The 27,544-nt window shown below is 43.4% G+C and overlaps 1 protein-coding gene and 1 pseudogene across 3 annotated transcripts in view; both read right to left on the reverse strand.

Annotated features, from left to right (window-relative positions):
- NOCT (nocturnin) overlaps positions 1-20,285 on the reverse strand; it is a 28,841-nt gene extending 8,556 nt beyond the window's left edge. For 2 of the 3 annotated variants that reach the window (XM_043604154.1, XM_043604164.1), the window contains exon 1: positions 19,290-19,370. Coding sequence is in view for 1 of the 3 variants with exons in the window: in XM_043604149.1 (XP_043460084.1) it covers positions 19,290-19,479 (190 nt within the window). In the remaining 2 variants the exon portion in view is untranslated. Of the gene's footprint in view, positions 1-19,289 lie in introns of all 3 variants that reach the window. The other variant, XM_043604149.1, reaches the window with a different exon arrangement.
- A 6,653-nt stretch (positions 20,286-26,938) lies between these two features.
- LOC122467916 lies at positions 26,939-27,138 on the reverse strand (annotated as a pseudogene).
- Positions 27,139-27,544: the final 406 nt, after the last annotated feature.

Raw genomic sequence — 27,544 nt, forward strand, 5'->3', positions numbered from 1 at the left:
CTAAATGTATTTTCTCTTTCTTATGATTTTCTTAACATGTTCTTTTCTCTAGCTTGCTTTCCTGTATGAATACAGCATATAATACATTTAACAGACAAAATATGTGCTAATCGGCTGTTTACATTAGCAGGAAGGCTTCCTGTCAACAGTAGGCTATTAGTAAAGTTTTGGGGAGTCAAAAGTCACATGCAAATTTTTTTTACATGCACATTTTTAACTGTGCAGGGGGTCAGTACTCTTAAACCCCCTGTGTTGTTCAAGAGTCAACTGTACCTGGGTATGGAATGCACTGAAAATAAGCCTTTAAAGAAGTTTTACTAGCGTAGACCTCCTGCTCTTCTTTCACTGTGGATTCATTTAGCTGCAAAAGATGTCATTAGGCTAAACTGTGAAGATTCTAGGTAGAGGGAAATTGTTAGGGAGTAGTATTATAGTCTTGTCTCTGCTCCTTGGATCTTAAAGGAAACTGAAAGATGGTCCCTAAGATGGACTGATGCAAACGTGAATACCAAGTTCGATAGTAACAGTGACCCAGCACATGCCTTCTAATGGTAAAGTACCTGGGAAGCTGACTAATCAATCAACCAACATGTTGCACAGGGAGCCTGAACTAGAAGAGAGAACAGATGATGCTGAAAGATGTCTCTGAGGTCTACCCACTCCTGGAGGAGGGCGTCAGTCTACGCCTTCTCTGTACACTATACAATTTAATCTTTTACTCTCTTGGGTGTGGTCCTGGAGAAAACTTTTTTTCTTTAATGTTCATTTTAGAGGGAGAGAGCATGAGCAGGGGAGGGACAGAGAGAGAGAAAGAGAGAAAGGGGGGGACAGAGACTCTGAAGCAGGGTCTGGGCAGACAGCATCGAGCCCCACGTGGGGCTCAAACTCACAAACTGCAAGATAATGACCTGAGCCAAAGGCGGGCACTCAACCAAGTGAGTCACCCAGGCACCCCAAAACTCTAATCTTCTTAATCTAATCTCTCAGTCCTCAGGGATAATCTGTTGACAGTACATTAATTTTACATTCTTATTTCCCTATTCCCTGAGTTTGGGGATGGGCACTCATACCAAGAAGATGTGTGTTGATCTTTTCTCTCAAGAAATTAACAAGTGTTTGGGGAAAGATTAATACACATGAACTAACGAGAGAAAAACTGAGTACTTACTATGCGGAATGGGCTAGGGTATAATAAGGGTTAAAATAATCAGAATGGATAACAATAACCAGAAAAAGACTTAAAATATGGAGCTCTAATTGCTGACTAAAACACTTGGCCCATCACAGGTAGCCACCATAAAGTCCTGCTTCACTCTCTCAAACACACACATACTGGACACTAGCCCACTGAAGACAGACCAGTGAACTGACTAAAATCTGTCTTCATGGAGCTTCTGCTGTAGTGGGGAAATACAAGGTGATGATCATCTAGTGAAAACGGCTATGGAGAAAAAAATGAAGAAAGGGAGATAGGGAATGCTAGCAAGTGGGGAGCTGCTAATCCATGTGGGATGCTCAAGGAGGTCTCACTAAAGGATGGAATTTGAGCAGAGAGGTGAAGATGGTAAGGCAATAAATTCATTAAGTCTTATGGAGATCCAATGGGAGAACAAACATTCTGGGCAGAGGGAACAGCAAATACAAGTCCTGAGAAAGGACCACGCTTGGCAGGGTTGATAAATAGCAAGGCACTGAAATGATACACAGAATGAATAAAGAGCTAAGTGAAGCAGTGAGGACAGGGGAGCAGATTATACCAGGCACTGTAGGCCATTCTAAGGACTTGAGCCTTTATCTGAGAGGGGAAGCCACTTGAAAATGTTAAGCAGGAATAAGAATCTGATTTACAATTAAAAAAAATCTCACTGGCTGATGTCTTAAAAATACACTACCCCGTAGGGAAGTAAGGGCAGACATAGAAGAAGCCATCAGAGGACAATTACAATCATCCAGGCGAAAGACAGTGTCAGTGTCGTAGCTTAGACCAGTGAGTGACAGCAGTTAAAGTGGCTGGATTATGAATACTAAAATTGGAGCCAATAGGTTTTGGTGATAAGCTGGATGTGGTCTGAGAGAGAAGAGTGGTCAAAAAGGTCCTGAGCATTGCCAGCAGAGCAACCAGAAAGGAGGTTTCCAATACTAGCTAGGAAGATTTGATGGGGTTTGCAGAAAATAGGAGTTTAGCAATTAGATACGACTAGGGTTCAGGAGAGAGGTACACACTGGAAATAAACGTTTAGAAGTTAGTGGACACTTGAGACTAAAGTGAGTGTAGAGAGAAAACACGTCAAAGGATTGAGCTCTGCAGCAAACCGGGGAAGATGTGGTGAAAATCTGAGGATGACAAGCCAGAGAAGTAGAATAAGGGGATCCCATTCTGGAATCTTCCTGGAAACAAAGCAAAGAAAGTGTTTCACCCATGAAGTAGTTCCCTCTTGTGCCAAATGCTACTGACAGTTCAAGCAAAACAAAGACTGAGACCATCTGGATTTAGCAACATGGAAAACTTCAGTGACTTTAACAATAGCCATTTCCAATTTTTGGTGGAGTTGTGGGGAAAAAAGGAAGCAGGAGAGAGTAGAGACATATTTTGAGGAAATTTTGCCCTGAAAGACAGAGAAATGTAGTGGCTAGAGATGGAGGCAAGAGAATTTTTGGAGGCTATTATACATGTTTAGTTTGCTAATGGGGGGGGGGGGTGCCAGAGGGAAAAACGCTGAAGCAGGAGACTTTGGACATGACAGGCATGAAGAAGCCCACATACCCTCTCCCCCCCAAAAGCACTATAAACCTGAACAGAACTGTCAAAACCAACTATGTCAATGCTCTGGATACAGACCAAAGGCCTACAACAAACAGAAGCTTCTGTTCATGAAAGCTACCGAACCCTGCACCAGGGCTAGTCCCCCCTGCCCCTCAAGCTCGATGCGAGTAGTTCAACTAGGGCAGCAAGGATATCAAATTATCAAGCCCAGGCCCTGTTGGCCTCCCTGGTGAGTCTATCAAATATTTAAATAAGAAATGACACCAATTTTCACAAACTGCCATTTATTGCTTCCCACGTACAGCCCCTCTAGAAGACAGTCTGGCAGGTTTTTATAAAGCCTAGACTTACATATGGCCCATAACTCGTGCCCCTAGGTACTTTAGCTAAGTGAATTGAAAACTTCTGTTCCTGCAGAAAAATACACACACAAATGTTAAGCAGTTTTATTAATAATCATCCCAAACTGGGAGCAACGAAGATGCCCTTCACCATGGGAATGGATAAACAACTGAATAACACGGTATCCAGCCGTGAAAAGGATCAAGCCGTCGATTTGCAAGAGTCATCCTTGCAACACGGATGGATCTCAATTGCATTCTGGAAGTGAAAGAGGCCAGATCCTAAAACTTACCTATTATGTGACTGTGTTCACATGCCATTTTTGAAAAGGCAAAACTATAGATTAGTAGCTGCCAGGGGATGGAGGGGGGAAGCGGTGGCTGACTAGGGGAATATTTGGGGTGATGGAACCAATCTGCACAGTCCTAGAGTGGTAGAGACACGATCCTATGCATTTGTCAAAATCCAAACAACTGTCTGTCAAACTTTAATGTGTACAAATTTAAAAGATCAACCAGGAGGTGGAACGATCTCAAGAGGGAATGCAGACTTTGACAAATGAATCTAACTTTTTTTTTTTTAATTTTTTTTTTCAACGTTTATTTATTTTTGGGACAGAGAGAGACAGAGCATGAACGGGGGAGGGGCAGAGAGAGAGGGAGACACAGAATCGGAAACAGGCTCCAGGCTCCGAGCCATCAGCCCAGAGCCTGACGCGGGGCTCGAACTCAGGGACCGCGAGATCGTGACCTGGCTGAAGTCGGACGCTCAACCGACTGCGCCACCCAGGCGCCCCAAATGAATCTAACTTTTTACAAATAAATGTATGGCAATCTCACAGAAGGGGTTCAGTAAAAAGGGAGCTGTTGATCTGAGTAATTTTGGAAAACACTGTTTAATGGGAAACCACATGGCTCAAGACGAAAGGAACAGTATTCTAGTTAGTAAAGTTTCTCACGGGTGTAGTAGGTGTTAATCTCAAAACTGCTTCATATATATTGGTGTTGAACAAGTAAAGGGGTAGTGGATGATGGGAACCCTATTTCTCACAGAGACTGAAGTTAAGTTAAAGAGCAAAAAAGGCTAGAATGAATCATGTGGTCAGAGACATCAGGATGAATTCATGTTTCGTTTACCAAACACATAAGATGTACAGATACAGAAATAATTATAGATATGTGTAGGATTCTGATTTTCCACTTGCTGTATGCCATTAGCTAACAACTGAGTTATCTCTGCCATCAACCTGCTTTTATGCATTCTAAAAACATGCATTTTATATCTTTATATGTCCAGGATTATTGTAAGGATAAAAATAAAGATATGAGTCTAAAACATTTCTTATAAAATATAATCTCTCTCTGCTCGAGAGAGAGAAGAGAGAGGGAGAGAGGGAGAGAGGGAGAGAGGGAGAGAGAGAGAGAAAGGGAGAGAGGGGGAGAGAGGGGGAGAGAGGGGGGGAGAGAGAGAGAGAGAGAGAGAGAGAGGCAGGCGCCTGGGTGGCTCAGTTGGTTAAGCATACCACTTCAGCTCAGGTCATGACCTCACTGTTCGTGAGTTCGAGTCCCTCATTGGGCTCTCTGCTGTCAGTGCGGAGCCTGCTTCAGATCCTGTCTCCCTCTCTCTCTCTGCTCCTCCCCGACCTGTGCCCTCTCTCAAAATTAAACATTAAAAATATGTTTTTTAAAGACAATATAAGAGGTTGAAAGCAGACATGTATACAATCCATACAAACACAGAGCACATAACTAAATTTGTTTTAAACTGTTTTTTTTGTTCGTTTAAAAAAATTTTTTTTTTTAACGTTTATTTATTTTTGAGACAGAGAGAGACAGAGCATGAACGGGGGAGGGGCAGAGAGAGAGGGAGACACAGAATCGGAAGCAGGCTCCAGGCTCCGAGCCATCAGCCCAGAGCCCGACGCGGGGCTCGAACTCACGGACCTCGAGATCATGACCTGAGCTGAAGTTGGACGTTTAACCGACTGAGCCACCCAGGCGCCCCATGTTTTAAACTGTTTTAAACTGGTAGCACATATGATCACAAAAGCTAGGAAGTCACTGCTGTAAAGTTGTCTCCGTGCTGCTCCAGAGACTTCAATTACCCTAAATTATGGATAATCTTCCCTGACGTCTGTCTTTATATTTCTGGTATCCAACCTAGATTTTCTATACTTCAAAAATATTCTTCTCAAAAAGTCATGAGACAGAAAGAAAAGAGGGATTTGGGGAAGTCCCAACTCATTTTTTCCCACGTGTTCGGTTTTTCTTCTCTGTTCCTAGTCCCAAGAACATATGAGCTTACTTAGTTATTTCTTAAGGCTGTATTTCCCAAAACTTTCTGGTAACATACAGACATGTCAAAGTAAGTGCAAAATCCCAAGCTAGGGAATTAATAACGAAAAGTGAACACATAAAGACTTCACATATGGCAGCTCTTTCTGCCCCGGGGCCCCGTCCCCATGCTTTAAGAAAACCTGTTCATTATGCACCAGGGGGAAAAACCCAAAACAACACTTCACATACTATTTTTGCACTTAAAACACAGTGCCAGCCAAGACTTAGACCCACATAAGGACTACAATGTAGTAAGGCTATAAAAATTTGAAAACATAAGAAAACTAAAGATTATTGGGCACCTTTCTTTCTCCCCATCCTAAAAATGATGCCAGTGACCACTAAGGATTACTGAATACTTAACAGGCACCATTTACAAATTCTGGGGTGTCTGCGTGGCTCGGTCAGTTAAACGTCCAACTGTTGATTTCTGCTCAGGTCATGATCTCACGGTTTCTAAGATGGAGCCCCACGTCATGCGATTCTCTCTCTACTTCTCTCACTCTCTCAAAATATATAAACTTAAAAAACAAACAAACAAAAACAAAGAAAACCCAGGAGCACCTGGGTGGCTCAGTCGGTTAAGCATCCCACTCCAGCTCAGGTCATGATCTCATGGTTCCCGAGTTTGAGCCCTGCATCCGGCTCTGCACTGACAGTGTGGATCCTGCCTGGGATTCTCTCTCCCTCCCTCTCTGCCCCTCCCCAACTTGTGTGCACGTGCACTCGCTCTCGCTCTCTCAAAATAAACTTAAAAATAAACAAACAAACCTTATACCATTTACAAATTCTCTTGCTCTAACTGCATTTTCAATTAACTCTCATAACAATCCTAGGACGTAGGGACTCTTATTATGCTCTTTTTACAATGAGGAAATGACTTGGTATCAATTCTCATTGTTTCTCACCTGTTTTTTAAAAATAGCATTCATTTTGTTCTTTCGGAGAATTAAAACAAAATTTCTTTCCATACATAAATACATGTCCAATTTCAAGATTTTAAGTCATCCTAGTTTAAGTCTTATGCCATAATAGGGGTTGCTATGTGGCACTTTAAAAAGATCTTCAAAGGTTCAGGATGCTCAACATCCAAAGTCAATTTCCTCAGGTGAGACAGTATAAATAATTCGTCCCCGAAGATACTGAAATGTATGAAATATTGACAAAAACCTCTGCGCTAAACTTTATTTGGCACTCATACTGGCTTGTAGGTGAGTTTTTTATGTATTTAGAGATGAGTATTTTCTTTTAAGTTCTTCTCAGTACAAGGAAGTCACCTTTTTTTTTTTTTGAATGTTTATTTATTTTGAGAGAGAGTGAGCATGAGCAGGGAAGGGGCAGAGAGAGAGAGAGAGAGAGAGAGAGAGAGAGAATTTCAAGCAGGCTCTGTGCTGCCAGCGCAGAGCCCCATGAAGGGCTCGAACTCACAAAGCGTGTGTGAGATCACGACCTGAGCTGAACTCAAGAGTCAGATGCTTGTCTGACTGAGCCACCCAAGCGCCCCTGGAGATTGGTATTTTTGATTTGACCCCATATTGTATTTCTTCCCCCTTCCCCACCCCCGCCAGGCATTTTACTAGAAAAAGTATCAGCCATCATCCTCAGTGTGATACACGTTATATAATTTATACAGGCAATAGGCAGATCAAAACAGATTTCTTACGACTAGTTATGATTTAGCAATACCATCCCTGCCTTTTTCTTTTTCTAAAAGCGTATTTCCATATACTTTTGGAACTGGGTATCTTCACTCCTTGCATAAATACCTCACTGCTATTTTACTTAATAGGAACAAATAATTCTTCCCTCCCTCATAATAGCCTTTAAAGAGTTGCCAAAGAATTCAGATTTAGGTTTCTGAGATACCCATTTAGTCATCCCTTTCCTAGAAAACAAGGCAAAAGTGAGCTAATCACTAAAATACAGAATACAAGTTTATTCTTCATATCACCAATTATAGATACTTCTAAAGCAACAGGCAGACTACAGTATAAGTTCCTGAGTGCCAACCATCAGAGGGAAGTGATCAAGACTTAATGAAACACCTTCACACCATAATCAGAATGCTGGATGAGAATCCTAACAGTTAGACCCAAACTGACTGGGCCTAACATTCCAAGCAGTCCTAACAGCACTTAGAAATCACAACAGAAAGACATCTCTCCACATAATGTTTCTCTAATTACCCAGCAGTTGCATACTCTGGAGCTTGCCCAAATCAGTCTGTGAATAATTTCTCTCACAAGTTTAGTCTCCTGAAACTGTGGCTTGGCCAAAAAATGCTGATTAAACGCCAAAAACTAAACAAAAACCAGGATAATCTGCATACACACCTGGGAAGCTGCTGGAGCTCACCAACCCTGGGCCCAAGGAAACCTCAAAGAGATTAGTATACACAAACTGTAAACGACCAACGTCACAGGAAGCCATCATGGAAACAGCAATCCTATGCTGCCATCTGCTGGCCATGTGTTGAAACCTCAGAAAATTTACTTCCCTTGTTCAGTAGCTAATTTTCATTAGGCTTCTTGGGGTAACTAACCAAATACACACACACATACATACATACATACATTAGAAAAGATGCCAAGAGACAGTAAAGCCCCAAGGAATTCTGTCAAGCACTGACGAAGAACTGCCTTACACTGGTAGTGCGTTTTATGGTATACTGAGCACTTTTACTTGTGATCCGTTACCCTCTCAAAAACTCCTTGGCTCTTTCATAGATGACGACACTAAGCTTAAGTGACTTGTCATAAGCTTAAGTGACTTGTCCTGAGTCACTATGAAATGTAACTATCTTTCCAGGGTTTTGTAAGACTGTAGTTGGGACCCTCTCTCTGTGGTGGTCGGCAGGTCGACCTGGTAAACACACATAACTGCCTTCAAGTTTTGTGTAGGAGTGTGGATGTGTAGTACATTAAACCCTGGATCCTAGGGGCTGGATTCTAAGTGCCAATTTAGGAAGAGACACTTTCCGGTGAGGGTTAAGTATTTTAGCCAACGTCCAGTCTTCAAATTTCTGTTGTTGAGCACTCCTGACTGAATGTGACAGGCATGCCTGGAGCACTCGGCAATCAGGTATGTTCTTACGTGAAACCCCTGTGGCCAAAGCTTCAACTTTTCTCAGTAAGGCCAGACTATCGTTTAGCAGAGGCAAAAACAGTCATGAACGCGGGGACTCAAGTTAGGCTGCCTCGCTTCAAATCCCAGTTCCTCCTTTTACTAATAGGACCCTGACCAAGTTAGCCACCATTTTGCGCCTCAGTTTCTTCATCTGGGGATCACTCTAATGTACTTCACCGTGTTACTATGAGGATTGAGTTAAACCTGATATACATCCTAACTGGTCAGTTAAAGGTTAGCTATTCTATGTAGTGAAGCTCACTTTCCGGGTTTAAAGGGAAGGCTGTTCACTTTTGAAAGCCTGGCATACGCCATACTGCTTCCGTGTGTTTTCATTACTCTTTCCAACAATCTGGCAAAGGAGGTACTGTATTCACCATTTCACAAAAACAGATACTGAGGTTACGACATGAGGACACGGTTTTTTTTAAGATTGCACAATTACTGAGAGGTCTGGCTCCGGAGAAAGTTCCTCGCACCTTGGACTCATGCTCATCAGCATCTCCGACAGCACGGACAGCCAGGACAACTGCAATGCTGCCTTGCCAGGGCACACACGGGAATAAACAGAGGTCGAATTCCACCTGCTCCATCTGCCAACGTCACTGCCACCACGGCACACGCGCTGGCATGGCACACGGTGTACAAAGCAGTGAAACAGCCTGCACGGCAGTGCTAGAGACACAAGTGAAGGTCGGGACTCTCAACCGAACGCGTCTAAAAATACCAGCACCTAGACACAGTGGGACAATCCGAACGACCTTTCATCTCGAGGCAGCAGGCTATACAAGAATGCCAAAACGTTTTCCGGGCTCCGCCACACCTTCAGCCATGCCAGATTCATCTAGAAAACCTCACCACGGAAGAAGAAATCTCTCCACAGTAAGAGCTTAGGTTGACCATTTTAATTGGTGCTCAACTGTGAAGCTGGCTGACCAACCATTTCCACAAACTGGGCTTTTTCTAGCTCAAAGTGAAACGTGAAAAGGTAGAAAAACTAACAGAATGTGGTGGAACTGCTCCCCACTAAGACATGAAGTCTGTGTTACTACATCTTGCCCCCCAAATAGTGCATTTTTACAGTTATGAATGGAAACGTGAAAGCTGAAAGGAAAAATCTGCTGACAGTACAGACATTTTCCCTTGTGACCAGGAGTCCACAAACTACAGTCCATGAGCCAAATCTAGCTGGCACCCTGGTTTTGTGCTGCCTGTGGTCTTTCACTTTTTTAATGTTTGAAAAAAAAAAAAAAAGTTCATGACATGGGAAGACCGTATGAATTCAAATTTCGTTGTCCAATTAGTAAAGTTCATGTCCTGTCTATGGCTGCTTCCACACCACGACGGTAGAGTGGAATAGTTGTGACACTGACATATGGCCCACAAGGCTTAAGGTATTTCCTACCTGGCTCTTTACAGAGAAGGTTTGCAGACCCCTGTTCTAGATTCTATTGAAATGCAATTGTATAGCTAGTTTGTATACATTTCACAAAACCAATGAATGATTTTCAGTCGCTTCAAATAGGGGAAAACAATTTGCACATATAAATTTCCATGGCCTTGCTTGAATAGTTAAAGGTACATGTAGGAAAAGAATGATCTTTCACCATTTGAACTGAAACTGTAAGTGGCTTTAAAATCTCTATTCATACCACTTAATTTTCAAGTGGGAATTGAAACAAATAATTAAAAATATACATAATAGGAATTGATGTGTTAATACACTCAATAGGTCACTGGGCATGAAGTACAACATACATTTACCCTCTCTTTCATTAAGAGCTTTCAGGAATAAACTAAGTGTATTCAAATTTTTTAAAAGAACGAAACGATAATATGGGAAGACAAGAAAGGATGCCATCAGTGGACCAAGAATTTGGAGGAATTCCAGGAAGACAGAAACAGATTTGCATTAACAGAGAAGCCAGAGGGGAGGAAAATGTAGTACAAGTTACCAAAGGTGCATTAAATATGGTTCTTGCCAAGGGAGCTTTGAAGAAACTCCAAGTGGAGTCAACAAAGATAAAGGGCAGGAGAAGCTGAGGGGCAACTGTTAGGGTAATTCATTCAAGAATGGCTTTTGAAACAGCTGTGCTAGTTCCCCCACGTCCCCTGTCTTCCCCAGAGGCAAGGGTGGCTTCTGCCTGTGGGACAGAACCAGAGAACAGCTTCAAAGAAAAGGGGGAGATGTGCCTTGGAAGGGCTCCCAAGGATGACAGATCTAAAAGGAAAGTAGACCAGGAGCCCCTGGCTGGCTCAGTCAGAAGAGCATGAGACTCTTGATCTCAGGGTCATGAGTTTGAGCCCTATGCTGGGTGTATAGATTACTAAAAATAAAAACTTGAAAAAAAGAAAAAAAAAAAAAAAAAGAAAAGCAGACCAGTTCAAGGTCTAACTCTGACCTCAAGAATATGTTTATGGGAATGCAAGCTGGTGCAGCCACTATGGAAAACAGTATGGAGGTTCCTCAAAAAAACTAAAAATAGAACTACCCTACGACCCAGCAATTGCACTACTAGGCATTTATCCATGGAATACAGGTGTGCTGTTTCAAAGGGACACATGCACCCCCATGTTTATAGCAGGACTATCAACAATAGCCAAAGTATGGAAAGAGCCCAACGGTCCATCAATGGATGAATGGATACAGAAAATGTGGTATATATTCATATATACAATGGTGTATTTCTCGGCAATCAAAAAGAATGAAATCTTGCCATTTGCAACTACGTGGATGGAACTGTAGGGCATTATGCTTAGTGAAATTAGAGAAAAGACAAAAATCATATGACTTCACTCATATGAGGACTTTAAAGAGACAAAACAGATGAACATAAGGGAAGGGAAATAATATAAAATAATATAAAAACAGGGAGGGGGACAAAACAGAAGAGACTCATAAATATGGAGAACAAACTGAGGGTTGCTGGAGGGGTTGTGGAGGGGGGATGGGCTAAATGGGGAAGGGGCACTAAGGAATCTACTCCTGAAATCACTGTTGCACTATATGCTAACTAATTTGGATGTAAATTTGTAAAAATAAAAAATAAAATTAAAAAAAAGCATACTTTTAAAAGTAGGGAGTTAAACAGATTCGTGAACACAGAAAGAAGCCCTCCTAGCTTTGGCAAAGGTAGAGGTCTCCAACCTGCTCTTGGGAAACCTGCCTGTCCAACCACCACATAACCTTCTACTTACAGAACCGTGTAAACTGTTCTCTCCCTTAGGGGAGGCCCGTGGGAGAACCAGGCTTACATATCTGCGTATGTTTAAAGCTACAGGAGAGTATTATGGACACAAAACAAGCTTCTATGAAAAAAAGCCACAGAGAACTAGAAAATGTCTAGAAATTTTTTTTCTTAAGTTTATTTGAGAGAGAGAGCAAGAGAGAGAATTCAAATTTTTTTTTTCAATGTTTTTTATTTATTTTTGGGACAGAGAGAGACAGAGCATGAACGGGGGAGGGGCAGAGAGAGAGGGAGACACAGAATCGGAAACAGGCTCCAGGCTCCGAGCCATCAGCCCAGAGCCTGACGTGGGGCTCGAACTCACGGACCGCGAGATCGTGACCTGGCTGAAGTCGGACGCCCAACCGACTGCGCCACCCAGGCGCCCCAGCAAGAGAGAGAATTCAAAGCAGGCTCTGTGCTGTCTGCACAGAGCCCAACATGGGGCTCGACTAGAAAATGTCTACAAATTTTTTTTTTTTAAGTTTATTTATTTGAGAGAGAGAGCGAGAGAGAGAATTCCAAGCAGACTCTGTGCTATCAGCACAGAGCCCAATGTGGGGCTTGATCTCAAAGCGTGAGATCACAACCTGAGCCAATATCAAGAGCGATGCTTAACTGACCGAGCCACCCACGTTCCCCTAGAAATTTTAAATGACTGCAAAACAGAAATAGTCAGAAAAACTGACAAAATGGATGAGATAAAGACATTAAAAAATGACAGAAGAGACACAAGATAGATCCACATGGTCAACAATCTAATGGGAGTTTAAGAACATGAGAATAGATGACAGAGTTGATAAAATAATCCAAAAAATAACAAAGTTTTCCTGTACTAAAGAAAGGTATGGCTTTAGATTAAATGGGCTTGCCCAATGCTGAGACATTTTTCCTGATGGAATTTTGGAACACAAAGCGTAAGAAAAATCCTGTAAGTTTCTGGAAATAATACTCATAAAGACATTTAAAGTTTTGAGGACAGAAGATTTTTATTAACGGGCATGCGTTATTCCAGTAATTTTCTAAAGACTTAGTTTAAAAATTCATCATGACTTTTTTTCTAAATAAAATCCAGAACAAAGTACCTGAAAGAGAAACCAATTCCAGAATACGTCTAGGACACCTATCTGACCTATTAAGACTTGAAAGATAAACTTCTTTCAGTAGTCCCTGGATGATGGCTAACATTCATGACAGCAAAACATAAAAAGGAAATACAAAGCTATTATATTCCAGGTATCTTTAGAATCTGCAAAGTACTTTACTGTGTACCCTGTACTGCACGAGACACTCAGAGTCACAAGTGTGCCTGCAGACTAGCAACGACCTGCCCAAGGACCGGAAGCGCAAAGAGCTGGGAGCAGGAAGATAGTGGGAACAGGCAGGGAAAGTGTGAGGAACTCTCTGGACATCCTGTGGAAACAATTCTTTACTGTACTTCTGTCTGCACTGTAACTTTTACTTTCCTGGACTTCCCACACTACTCTGATTCTGAAGATGGAACAAAAAAGGTTTTAAATTTTTCTTCTCTGCACAGTCCCTCATCATCTAACAGCAGAATCTAACTTTTGAGATTATGAGGCATGAGAATCAATGCATGAGGCATGAGAATCAATGCACTGGTAAGAAATTTCTAGCAGGCTGCTATGCATTTAGTAAAACAAATCTCCTCACTGGCAGTAAAACAAATCTGTGTGGTAAGAGGCTCTCCGCCTGGGCTATGCATCAGAATCATCGGATGCTCAGGCCCCATGAGTTAAAATTCAGAAGATCTGAGTGGGCCCAGGTATTTTTAAAAATCAATTTATTTGAGAGAAAGCACAAGTGGGGGAAGGGCAGAGAGAGTCCCAAGCAGGCTCCACACTGTCAGCCTGGAGCCAAATGCAGGGCTCCATCCCATGAACCTTGAAATCATGACCTGGAGGGAAGTCAGAAGCTTAACTGACTGAGCCACTCAGGTGTCCCACCCCTCCCCCAGGCAGTTTTTGATACTGAAAGGAGAAAAAAGTATTTCTGGGGAGACATTCAAAGTAGTAATTTTCTTTATCCCTCTTTCCCCTGAGCACTCCTGCCCACAACAGATACTGAATTCTTGGTAACTGGTATGTTAAGTGTTGCTTTGACACCAGCTAAAATCATCCACTTGAGGTATTACTCCTTCCTGTGGGAAGGCTGGTTTTCACCTATTCTAAGAATAACAATAAATTCAAAATATTTTCGCTGCTTTTCATGAAAGTACAATTGAGTTTATTTTTTTTTTAATTTTTTTTAACGTTTATTTATTTTTGAGACAGAGAGAGACAGAGCATGAACGGGGGAGGGGCAGAGAAAGAGGAAGACACAGAATCTGAAGCAGGCTCCAGGCTTCGAGCCATCAGCACAGAGCCCGACGCGGGGCTCGAACTCACGGACTGCAAGATTGTGACCTGAGTTGAAGCCGGACGTTTAACCGACTGGGCCACCCAGGTGCCCCCAATTGAGTTTAGTACAGAGCCAAACACCCATGCACATTATCCTTGAATTTCTCAGTATTTATTCAAGTGTGATAACCATTTTCAAGTATATAAATCCTGATTAGAATTTAAGCAAATGGGGCACCTGGGTGGCTCAGTCGGTTGAGCGACTAACTTCAGCTCAGGTCATGATCTCACGGTTCGTGGGTTCGAGTCCCGTGTCAGGCTCTGTGCTGACAGCTCAGAGCCTGGAGCCTGTTTTGGATTCTGTGTCTCCCCCTCTCTCTGTTCCTCCCCTGCTCTCTGTCTCCCAAATATAAATAAACGTTAAAAAAAAAAAATTTAAGCAAATATAGGGGTGCCCAGGTAGCTCAATTGGTTAAGCGGCCGACTTTGGCTCAGGTCACGATCTTACATTCATGAGTTCGAGCCTGCGTCAAGCATAGTTCAGAGCCTGGAGCTTTAGATTCTGTGTCTCTTTCTCTCTGCCCCTCCCCCCCCCCTCTCAAAAATAAGTAAACCTTAAAAAAAAAGAATTTAAGAAAATATAGACGCTTCCTCTTTTCTTCCTCCTCCTTCCAAAAAAATTTGGAAATCGCCTCATTTATTCATTAGTAAACATCATTGAAATCTACATGATACTACATTTATCCACACTGCTACACTTCCATTACAATGTCAGTCTCAAATTTTTCCTCACTGAATTTTCTTAAATGCACCAATTCTTTCCTTTTTTTAAAATTTTTTTTAATGTTTGTTTATTTTTTGAGAGAGAGAGCCAGAGCGTGAGTGGGGGTGCAGAGAGAGAGGGAGACACAGAATCCGAAGCAGGCTCCAGACTCTGAGCTGTCAGCACAGAGCCCAACGCAAGCCCAAACTCATGAACTGTGAGATCATGACCTGAGCCAAAGTCAGACACTTAACTGACTGAGCCACCCAGGCGCCCCTCCTTCCCTTTCTTAAAGCCTGCTTTTTGTTCAGGTAAATGTTCTTACTCAGAGGCCTCCTAAATTGCCTTGGAGCCCAAGTTCAAAGATCTTAACACTCCTCCAGAATCCTCTCCCAGGTTTCTCAAATTTTCCAGAAATAAATACTTTTGAAAGGAGGAGTGGAGCTTATAAAATACTCGCCAAGTTTTCCAGAAAGAATCACCTGGGGCACTTGTTAAATATACAACTTGGGGTGCTTGGGTGGCTCAGTCAGGTAAGCCTCCAAGTGTCCAACTCTTGATTTTGGGTCAGGTCATGATCTGGCAGTTCGTGGGTTTGAGCCCCATGTGTTTGAGCTCTGTGCTGACAGTGTGGAGCCTGCTTGGGCTATTCTCTCTCTCCCTCTCTCTCTCAAAATGAATAAACACACACACACACACACACACACACACACACACACACAAGGCTTCTCCTAGGAGGAAATGATTCAAGTACACACACACACACACACACACACACACACACACACACACACACACCAGGCTTCTCCTAGGAGGAAATGATTCAAGTACATAGGTGAAAGACAATAAATCTGTCTTTTAACAACTGTCCCAGATTCTAGAAGTACATCTTTTCTGATGGCATTCATTCATCACTGCTTCCATACCTGCCACCTTCTCATGTGGTCTTTTCGCCCTGCCTGTCATCACTGTGCTCCCTTCTAGGGATGTGCCCTCCTTTCACCTATTCAAAAGCACTTTGCTTCCCAACAAATCCAGCCACACTGATTTCTCTTTCTTCTCAATTCCTGACACAATTAGTCATGTGATACAATATTTGGCCTTTTAAGTATACTGTATTCAATAAAACTTGTGGACTGAATGATGTCAATTTATCTTCTTTATTTTTTCTAGGTCAAGTCCAGTGTTGAGACAGTAAGCAAGATTAAATGCTTTGCAAAGGTTCATATGTAAATGTGTTGAATGTGATTCTGGAGTTATGGTTATTAACTCAAACACCCCCAACAGCTCACTATTTAAACTATTAGCACTGAATGCTACAGGAAAATGATACCTTAGTTCTCCCACAAGGAAAGCAATTTATTCTGTAGGAACTTGATAATTACAAGCTTTCCCATTTCTTCTCTCTCATCAACAGCTTACTCACAGAGTTAAGGGACATACTAAATAAAGCCACCTCCTGAAATGAGCTGGTATTTGCGTTTAAAATTGTCCCAAGAAAAAAAGCAACATGTTCCAGGGGTGGCTTACAGTCATTCAGCCAAACTCTTAATTATCTGAGGAGGAGGGATCTGGAAGACAGCACTTATAAACCCACAGATGACTCCCGATGGCATTTCATCCAGTACAGTAACCGTGGCAATTGCTGCTTCTTTATGGGGGTGCTGTCCTTGTGTGAGAAAAGAGAGCAAAACACTGAAGTTGTTTCCAAGTTCCCCTTTAAATTCTAATAACCTAGGATGTGATGACTGTACTCGTCTTTCTAGTGACCTCTGATGGACTGCCAAGGGACCTATGTTAGGAAGGAAACGATTATCAAATGGAGTCAAGGGTTGGGACTCATCACCTACCCCCAAGCCTCGACAAGAGACTCTCTGGAGGGAAGAGTAGCTTTCAGCTACCTGAGGACTTCTCTTGCCAGATGTCTAAACTTTGGGGCATGGAAGAATAATGGGGAGGTTTATTCTTATTATTAGCTTGTTGAGTAATGTGGAATATGTTAAGTAATGTGGAACCAATTCTTTTAATAGGTCTCTAGTAGGACCCATTAGTCTGCCATTTTAAAAAGCACTGAATGCTGGTTCTGGGGCTCTTTGGAAAACATTTTACTGGGGGTTTCTTCTCTCACCTTGCCAGCTGCTTCCATGCTTCATGCTTTTCCCTTTTTGTTCCTGCCTTTTCCCAAATAAAATGATTTAATTTCTTTCAATCTTAACCATGCTTCAAGGCCCAGCTCTAATACCAATTACTTCTTGAAGGCTAAAAAGATCACCTTTGCTGAAAGGGACCTCCCCATCTCTGGCACCCTTGTGTCATGAGCAAACCTCTAACTGTAAGAGAATAAAAGGTGTTTCATTTCATTCAACAGTTATTTCTTTTTGTAAGTTCTTCTCTCTTATTAGGCAGTAAACTCTATAAAGGCAGACTAAGGCTCACATTCTTTTACTTCCAGTAATAAAGCACCTACAGTGTGTGTAAGGCATTCTGCAAAGACTTCCTGAATGAATGAGCGATCCAGCAATGAGTAAATGAATGTATTCACATTTCTTCTCTAACAAGTAGCTGAAGCTAAAACTGCATGAAAAAGGAAAACTGCCTAGATTTCTAGTAACTGCCTATGATATCATAAGCATCCTAAAGCCTTTCAGTTTCTTTATTTGTAAAACTAGGGGGTTTCAGAGACTTTTTAAAAAGTTCATCGGGGCGCCTGGGTGGCGCAGTCGGTTAAGCGTCCGACTTCAGCCAGGTCACGATCTCGCGGTCCGGGAGTTCGAGCCCCGCGTCAGGCTCTGGGCTGATGGCTCAGAGCCTGGAGCCTGTTTCCGATTCTGTGTCTCCCTCTCTCTCTGCCCCTCCCCCGTTCATGCTCTGTTTCTCTCTGTCCCAAAAATAAATAAAAACGTTGAAAAAAAATAATAATTAAAAAAAAAAAGTTCATTAAATACCTGTGTCAAAAGCCTAATGTTCCAAATACTCTAACCTGACCTTTTTTCCTCAGCCAACACCACAGCTATCTGTATCACACAAGCTATCTGTATTCCCAAGATGTAACTACGGACAAACTCTGCCTAAGGGACTTTGAGATCTGAGCTGGTTCTGGAGAAGACACTAACTGGGTTTCTCTTTTACCTCTTCTTCTTCAAACCAAACAACATTCCTCTTGAAAATTTCCAGCAAGAAAAAACACTAACAGTTATTAGGTGGCACCCACCCTAACAGCTATTTTCACACAATGTGCCAAATTCCTACAGAGCTGGGGCAAAAAAAAAAAAGAAACCCTGTGAATTTCATGTAATCGACATGTTCATCACACTATAAAAAAAAACCAAAAAAGCTGAATAGGACTGTCAAGTTCACCCTTTGTAAAGAATAATATGGAGTTGAGTCTAAAGTAACCAGTTTAGCATCCTAATTTTAAAGGTACATCTCAGCCTAAACATCTGCTAATAATCTGAGAAGAGTTTAAAGTCTTTTTGTTTTTTAATGTTTATTTGTTTTTTGATAGAGACAGAGTGCAAGTGGGGGATGGGCAGAGAGAGGGAGACAGAATCCCAAGCAGGCTCCTGGCTCCTAGCTGTCAGCAGAGTCCCAAGCAGGGCTCGAACTCAAGAAACAGATCATGCATGACCTGAACTGAAGTCGGAGGCTTAACCTACAGAGCCACCCAGGAACCCCGAAGAGTTTAAAGTCACTTAGCCTCAGCAATGTGTCCTCAGGCAGAAACGGAGGTGGCAAAAAAGGTAAAGTCCAGGGTATGTATGTGATGTATCACATTGGCTCTTGACAAACGAAGGCATCGCCTTTACAAGATCTTAACCCAGGTATACAGTACACACAGATTGACCTAAGTAGTAAGAGTGGAAGACTCCGGAAAAATCCAAATACGTAAATGTAAAACCAGTCAATGTGTGTTACCATGTAGTCAGCATAACTTTAAAGAAATTCATAACATCTAAATCATGCAAGCTCCATGATCAAAAAATACCACTTTCGATGGCTTTTTTTTTTTTTTTTTGCACAAAATTTGCTTAATTAGCGCAATAGGAAGTAAAACAGACACAAGTTAATTTGCGGCCTTGGAAAGGGCAGATTTAGCGTTAAGAGCGAGAAATACCAAAGGCACCGCATCCAAGGATCAAACGGGACCCTGAAAGGTGTTCCAGTTCTTACTGGACGCAAACCCCAGGATAGACACGGCAAGGGGAAAGCGGAAAACGGGAAGAGTCGTCTGTTCCGGGAGAGGAGGGCCGGCTTCCCGGCCAGACCCCCACACCCCGGCAGCCCCGGGCTTCCCATTCATTCCGCGCCGTCCCCAGGAGGCGGCCGCGGGTCGGCAGCCGCGGGGTTCTCCGCCCGGTACCGCGCACTCACCTGTTCGGGAACACGACCTCGCGGCGCCCGAGGCCGCTGAGGCCGCCGCCAGGAGCCGGGGGGACGCGGGCCGGGGGGCGGCCGCCGGCGGAGGCGACTGGCGGCGCAGCCCGGGGGTGGGCAGGCGGCGCAGGCCGGACGCGTCCCTCTGCAGCAGGGCGGAGCAGAGCCGCCGCGGGCTCTGATACATGCCGGGCGCCGCCGCCACAACCGCCGAGGCCCCTCGCGCGCGGGAGGAGCGGAGCCTGGCCGAGGCCGAGGCGGGCGAAACGAGCAGACTCTCGGGGACCTTCTGAGCGGATGCTCCCAGGCTCCTAGTCGCCCAGCCCAGGCCTGAGGGCAGTGCTGAGCAGACAAGCCCAGGAGGGAGACGCGGGAGCTACGGCAGCTCAGGGAGCAGCAGCTCGGTCTGCCGCCGGCCGGCGAGAGCTGGAGGGTAACCGGCTAGCGCAGCGCGCTGACAAAGCGGGCGCGACCAAACGGGACCAGGAGGGGGGATCCGTGGGACCGGACCCTGGCGCGACCAGGCTGCGGCTCCCTGACTCGGAATAATAGTATTTTGAAAGGAAGGAGATCTTAAGCTCTTCGTAGGGCGGAGGCTGTAGAAGATCTAAAGTAACAAGTATCTGTTAGAGTGTCTTAAAGGAATAAGCCTCCCCTTCCGCTGGCTGGAATGGAAGCGCCCACAGGCGGAGGATCCCGAGACAGTTCAGGGCTGTGGCCCTGGGGACACGTGTGTGTGTCCAGGTGGAAGACAGCATCTGTATGTGCGTGTGAGTGTATGTGTGAATACAGCAAAGGGCGTTCGCTTCCGGTCCCTTCGGAAGTATGTGTTTCGTTAAACGACATTGAGCGTGTAAAGCACCGACTGTGTGCGAAGGCCATGATGGATAAGACAATGTCCCTTTCTTCAAGGGTGCTCTACTCAGGCAACGGGGGCAGAAGATGGCAAGAGAAATCAGACCATAAAGCTCTACAAGGTATATTAAAATCAGTGCCACAAGGTCCACAAGCGTGACAATCGAGGTTATAACCGGCTTGTGTGTTCTAGGTTTATTAGAATTGGCATTTGATTTGGGCCATGACTAGGAGGTCTAGAATTCAACACACGTGGAATTTGGGAGGGGAGCGGTGGTGATTTATACACGAAGAAAGGAAGTAAGCAGAAAGCCCTGGTTGTATTTGCGGAAACAACTCTTCTTGGTTATGTAGGATGGAAGCTAAGGTAAGAAGACAGATGCTTAGATAGGTTATAGTGTGGATGGCAGAGATTATACCAGACTTAATTTGGTAGAAAATGAGAGTGGTTGATGTTTTGTGAGCTAGGCAAAGATATGAATTAGGGTCATGTTTTAATTGGAGGTCGTGTATTCTTGGCATGAAAAGGCAGGAGAGGGGCGCCTGTATGGCTCAGTCTGTTGAACATCCCACTCTAGATGTCTGCTCAGGTCATGATCTCATGGTTTGTGGGATGGAGCCTTTCATGGGGCTCTGTGCTGACAGTGTGAGCCTGCTTGGGATTCTCTCTCTCTCCCTCTCTCTGCCCTTCCCCTGCTCGCACTCTCTTTCTCTCTAAAAATAAATAAATAAACATTAAAAAAGAAAAGGCAGGAGAGAGTTGACCAGCTGAAATGAAGGATAATCTAGATCTGCATCTGGTACTAGAAAAGAATGGAAGAAACTTCTCCAATTGGGCCGGAAATGACTAACCAGGAATGAAGTGGGGGGGGGGGGGGGCGCGTTAAGGGGGAAGAATATCCAAGATTGGATTCCTCTTTGAGTGACTTATGAGCTAGAAACGTTTTCTTGTTGGTTTTCCCATGATTTTGCTGATTCTCCTATCTTACAGAATTGGAAGCTTTTCATTAGCAAGAATATTCAAAATACTTTTCAGAGGAGGGTTATTTATCTAACACCCAGAAGGTAAGGATGAGTCAGCTGGCACAAGTTGATCACAACTCCAGGAAATAATCTCCTTAGGAAGTCATTAAGCCCTCTTGGTCTCAGTTTCCTTATCTATAAAACATAGAATCATACCTCAGTCATTACATGAAATAAAAGGTGATAACAAAATTAGCCCATAAAAAGTATTCTGCAAATATAAAAATATGTCAAATTAGAATCTAGGTGATGGGTGTATGAGTGTTCACTTACAATTCTTTTTCTTTTCCATACGTTTGGAAATACTTGTAATAAGCGTTGGGGGAAAGGTGCTTTGAAAAGTTAAAAGTACTGTTTAAATATAAACTGTTATCATTAAAAGGGTTTTAGAGGGCAATTCTATCCTGAGAATGGGTCAGTAGTATTATTTAAGATATATTAAACACTGTGTACTTTAAGAAATCAGAAAAATATAAAACTTACTCATTTCAAAATTTCATTCAGTCAACATTTTGTTGAGTACATATTCTGTGCCAGGCTCTACGTTAGGGCACGTACAACAATGAACTGAACAGTCCGTTCACAGTTTAGTGGGTGAGACGTTGTATAAACACAAATATAATTATCCGATAATAAATATAGAATCATGATATGAACGAGGTACCGTGGAAACACAGAGAATTCCTATTTGCCTGGAGAAATCAGGAGAGGCTTTTGGAACAAGGTGACTTCTAAGTAGGAAGGAATGAGGGGTGATATCCACCGAGAACAGCAAGGCAAAGAAGGACGGATGTTCCAGGAACAGCAAGTACCACACTTTGATAAGGCTTGAGTGCAGGGTGCCCAGGAGGGAGTGGCAAGAGATGAGGTGGAAGCTACTGGCAAGAACCAACGCGTGAAGGGTTTCCAGAGGAGTTTGGACTTTATTCTTCAGGATAAAGAACCTGAAGGTTCTGAAGAACCTTTGAAAAAATAAGCAGACAGTTTGCAGTACAATCAAGGTTGCATTTTTGAAAGATCATTCTGGGTGGCTCAGTCGGTTGACCTGACTTCGGCTCAGGTCACGATCTCGAAATTTGTGAGTTCCAGCCCCACATTGGGCTGTCTTCTGTCAGCGCAGAGCCTGCTTCTGATCCTCTGTCCTCTTTTCTCTGCCCCTGTCCGACTTGTGCTCGCTCTCAAAAACATTTTTTAAAAAATTTTGAAAAGAAAGGTCTTTCTGTCAGCTGTGTGGGAGATGGACTGGAGATCAGGGAAGAGTAAGAACAATGCAGGTAAGGAAGGGTATATGCTGGTTCAGATCTCTGGAGGAGGGGCATAACACACACACACACGTGATTCTGATGCACATCTCTAATCCTCTCTCAATGAATAAAGTGGGGGCAGTGATGGTGGAAAAGAATCATGAAGGAGACAGAAACCATAGGGTTGAGTGACAGATTAAATCTAAGGGTCGAAGGAGGGAGGAGAGTACAGAGTCTAGGGATGACTCCTGTGACTGGTGGATAACAGTACCAAATAAGGAAAACAGGTGCAAATGCTGCTCTCAGGGAACACAAAACACTGAGTTAAGGTCAGAACATATCATTGTGATGTGCCCGTGGAACCCCCAGGGGGAGTCACTTTGTAGACAAATAAAATGGTGGACCTGGAGTTCATAGTAGGGTCAGGGCCAAACACTTAAGAGCCCAGGAGTTGAAGCCATAGATGGTGAGATCACCCACAGAAAGCCTTTAGAGTGAGATAAGAAAAGCAGTAAGGATGAAATCCCCGTGAAACACGTACCTTTAAGGATTGGTGGAAGGGAAAGAGACTTGAGGCCTGGTCAGAAGAGAACAAGAGATTGGTGTCTTAGAAGCAAGGGGACAAATGGGGCACCTAGGTGGCTCAGTTGATTGAGTGTCCGAATCTTGATTTCTGCTTGGGTCACGGTCCCAGGGTCATGGGGTTGAGCCTTGGCGGGCTGAGAGTGGAGTCTGTTTAAGATTAGCTTTCTCTATCCCTCTGCCCCTCTCTCCTTCTGCCTCTCGCCTGCTTGTGCACACACTCTCTCTAAAATAATAAAAAATATTATGTATATATATATAAAAAAGGGGGACAGTAAGTTTCCAGAAGGGTGTAGCAGTGATAACTGCTCCCAAGAGATCAAGGTGGGGACTGGATCCTTTGAATTTGAGTTAGAAGGTGGCTCTTTAGCTCATTGTGAATAGTTGCAGGTAGGCATGGTGATGGTGGAAGAAACCAGAGTGCACTGATTACTGGGACTGGAAGGCTGGAGACCGATGAAAAACAATGGAATAAAGCCCCAGGTGAGGCTTTCTTTTTCTTGTAAGATTGGAGCAACCTCAAAATAGAAGTTGAGGAGAAGGAGCCCAATAAACGTAGGAGAAAGTGTAGTTTTTCTACTGTTGAGACTTCCTGCTTAGCACCACTGTTTGCCCAGCAGTTCTGCTAGTTCCCCTATTAACGTTAGCGGTCTGGGGCAAAGCTACATAAAAATAGCACACAGACAGGCTGGAGGGCAAGGGAAATCTCTCTCTCTCTCTCTCTCTCTCTCTCTCTCTCTCTCTCTCGTTTTTTTTTTTTTTTTTTTTTTTTTTTAAGTAATCTCTATGCCCAAGTTGGGGCTCAAGGTCACGACCCTTAGATCGAGAGTTGCATGCTCTACTGACTGAGCCAACCGGGCACCTCTCTCTTATAAGCCTGATGAGGGAGAGTGAGGCAAGCTGAGGGTGAAGTACAAGTTAGTACACATCCCCTCCCCCTGTGGGACATGCATGATATTCCTTGGACACTCCCAGCTACTCCAAAACAGGAAAGGACAAAAAAAAAACCAAATGGTTAAACTGGTAAGAGTCTCCACAAGTTTACCGGAAAAATGCAATCTCATCATAGCCTAAAGTCCAGGAACTCCCTACTGTCTTAATATTAATGCCTTCTTAGGGGGAAAAACAACCTTAGCTTGACAATAGCTAGGCCTCCAGTAAGTCTTTAGCATGTGAAAATCTCTTTGGAAACTCCCTCTTGACTTTTCCTCCCTGGACTCCATTAAGCAGTCCCCCCCACCCACCCCAACCCCAGTGCAGCTCTTCCTGCCCACAGGTCCTGTCCCCATGTTTTAATAAAATCACCTTTTTGCACCAATGATGTCTTCAAGAATTCTTTCTTGGCCATTGGCTTGGGACCCCACGAACCCCCCATCACCCCATAACTTCATCAAGCCTAATAATCCTTTTGGATTAGGGTGCTACCTTTATGACCTCATTTAACCTTTATTGCCTTCCTAAAGGTTCTATCTCCAAATACAGTCGCTTTGGGGGTTAGGGTTTCAGCATATGAATTTGGGGAGACACAATTCAGCCCATAGCACTGTCAAAAGCTGGAAACATCAGTTGGTGAATAGTCAAACAAAATGAAACAAAGTAATAAGGACTCTCAAATTCTATCACTCTAAATTATTCTAATTTTTCATAACTGAATAACTGATATTGTCTTGAGCATATTTAACAATGCAGAAAAACCCCAATTGCTTTCACTAGATTTTTATAGTTAATAAATCCATTCAAAAATCAACGTTAGTCTCCTTTGGAGTTTTCTCATTCATTATATGCTTGTTCTCAGAAGGTAACTAACACTTTTTGCAAGTATCTTTTCAGAGGCTAGCTCATCAGGCATCCTGAGCTAGGAGAAATGTGTCTTTACATCTCCTACTGGGACTGCAAAGGTATGATTGCTCTGACACCCGTCACCACTGTGATGCTGAGGCCTTGCTTCCCACAAAATGCGTCCAGCCACGGCTGATGTGCACTGAGCTCACCAGGGGCACCAAGGCAGTAGGGTTCCTGCAAAATGTAGGACTACTTTGAGGAATGATTGAATTTGACTCGGTAAGTCCCCACTGGCCTTATCAAATTCTCTGAAAACTGGACTGCTGCCTAAACTTCCTTCTCCCTTTCCTCCTTTCCAGCTTTCCCTGTATCCTGCCTCAGAACTTCTGAGGGCAACAGCTCTCTCCACCTCTTCCAGGTCCTTTCGGTTTCCTTCACTGACTTTGCCCTATCTTTTGCATGTATTAAATGCCAGTGCCCAAATATCACCACCACCACCAAGATAAAATTGAATTTATTGCTCCCTGTTGCACAGGAGAATTACCACCTCAAGAGAACTTTGTTGTGTCTCAAAGAAGGAAGGGCAGAGTCTGTTCTTACTGAGATTTTGAAGTTTGGTTTAAGACAGGTCCTTCAATGAAGAGTGACATAATAGTGATTTAGGATTGGTGGAAATAGCAAGAAAAGGATTAGGAGGCTCGGAGTCCCAAGAGTATTGGTAAGAAAAATGTTGATACCTTCTAATAAAGAGTTGATGATCTTTCTTCTTCTTCTTTTTTTTAATGTTTATTTATTTTTGAGAGAGACAGAACACGAGCAAGGGAGGGACAGAGAGAGAGGAAGACACAGAATCTGAAGCAGGCTCCAGGCTCTGAGCTGTCAGCACAGACTTGATGTGCCTGACGTGGGGCTCCCACTCATGAATGGGTGAGATCATGACCTGAGCTGAAGTTGGACGCTTAACCCCAACTGAGCCATGCAGGTGCCCCAAGAATTGATGATCTTTCAAACAAATTTCTGGAATGAACAATAAAGTTATTTGCCTGAGGGGCACCTGGGTGACTCAGTCAGTTAAGGGTCCGACTTTGGCTCAGGTCATGATCTCATGGTTCGTGGGTTCGAGTCCTGCATTGGGCTCTGTGCTGATGGCTCAGAGCCTGCAGCCTGCTTCGGATTCTCTCTCTGCCCCTCCCATGTTTGTGCTCTCTCTTTCTCTCTCAAAAATAAATAAACGTTAAAATTTTTTTTTTAAAAAGCTATTTGTCTGAGCAGAAGTCTCCTGGAATAGTAAAGTTATGCAAGTGAAGACAATGGAATAGTAAATCAGGTTAATGCAGATGTGGGAGTGGCTGGTTTCAGTTTCGCAGTTAATTACCTCTCGGCATCTGCTTCTTGGAGGACAGACACGTGTACAAGTTTAAAAGCAAATTTCAAAAACCTTGTTTTCTTTGATGCAGTAATGAACACTCCAAACTCTTATAGTTGTCCATGACCAGAAGTTAAATTTTAATCTCCTTTTCTGCATGGGCTCGAGGAACTCTCAAGATTTCCTCTTTATTCCTGCATTTATAACATCATCCAAAGGTATTTCATGGTCTTTCTGGTGGAAGGTCCGGTCCAATGATGCCATATGAAATTATTATTCCCTGCTTCCTGTCAATGGACCAAATGTTCTTTTTCATGATTAAAATTAAAACATGGCAATCAGCTCAGAATGAAAAGCCCATATTTTATTCTTTAAAAGAGAAGTACATAAAGCAAAAGATTTCTCACTTTTTTTTTTAAAGTCGCCAACTTTTACTATAATTCCTGTATTTCATAGAAACAGGAGTGTAGCAGACAGGGTAATATGAAAAATGTGTTTTAAAACTGCAGGTGTAAGGGCGCCTGGGTGGCTCAGTCGGTTAAGGGTCCATCTCTTTGCTTCGGTTCAGGTCATGATCTCACGGTTTGTGGGTTTGAACCCCGCGTTGGGCTCCATGCTGCCCGTGTGGAACCTGCTTGGGATTCACTCTCCTTCTCTCTCTGCCCTTCCCACCCCCTCAAAAATAAATAAATAAACTTAAGATAAAACTTTGCTCTTACAAAAGTAAAATAGAAATGAAACTGCAGGTGCGTACCTGTTGCTCTCTCTCCATCTGGAACAGGCTCTCCCCCACATCAGGCACAGCAGCAGCACCATCAGGTGTCTCCTTGCGGATGCAGCCCTGGGCACACTTGGCACAGCCCACGGGGCAGCAGGAGCAGCAGCTGTCCCCGCAGGGGGTGTGTTTGCACACTTTACATGTACAGGAGCCGGCGCAGGTGGAGGAGTCCCCGGTGGAACAGGAGCAGTTAGGGTCCATTTTGAGCCAAGGTGAGGACAGACCTCCAAAGCAGGCGACTCAGGAAGACACTCGATGTCTCATTGTTTTAAAAGAGCATTTATAGTATTACTGAAATCCTCAGGGACACCTGGGTGGCTCAGTTGGTTGAGGGTCTGACTTCGGCTCAGACCATGATCTCACAGTTTGCTCGTGAGTTCAAGCCCCCCCATCCGGCTTACTGCTTCAGAGCTGTATCGGATCCTCTGTCCCCTTCCCTCTGCCCCTCCCCTGCTCTCTCGGTCTCAAACGTAAATAAACCTTTCAAAACAAACAAACAAAAAAAGAAAGAAAAATATTCAAAGCTTTAGGAAGATGACAATCAGTATATGTGGTTTATCAGTTAGAAATTGTGTTTAGCTGATAAGAAACCTGAAATAACTGGATTAAAACAAGATAGTGC

This window comes from Prionailurus bengalensis, chromosome B1 (genome assembly GCF_016509475.1).
Source record: "Prionailurus bengalensis isolate Pbe53 chromosome B1, Fcat_Pben_1.1_paternal_pri, whole genome shotgun sequence".
In the NCBI taxonomy this organism is placed as follows: Eukaryota; Metazoa; Chordata; class Mammalia; order Carnivora; family Felidae; genus Prionailurus; species Prionailurus bengalensis.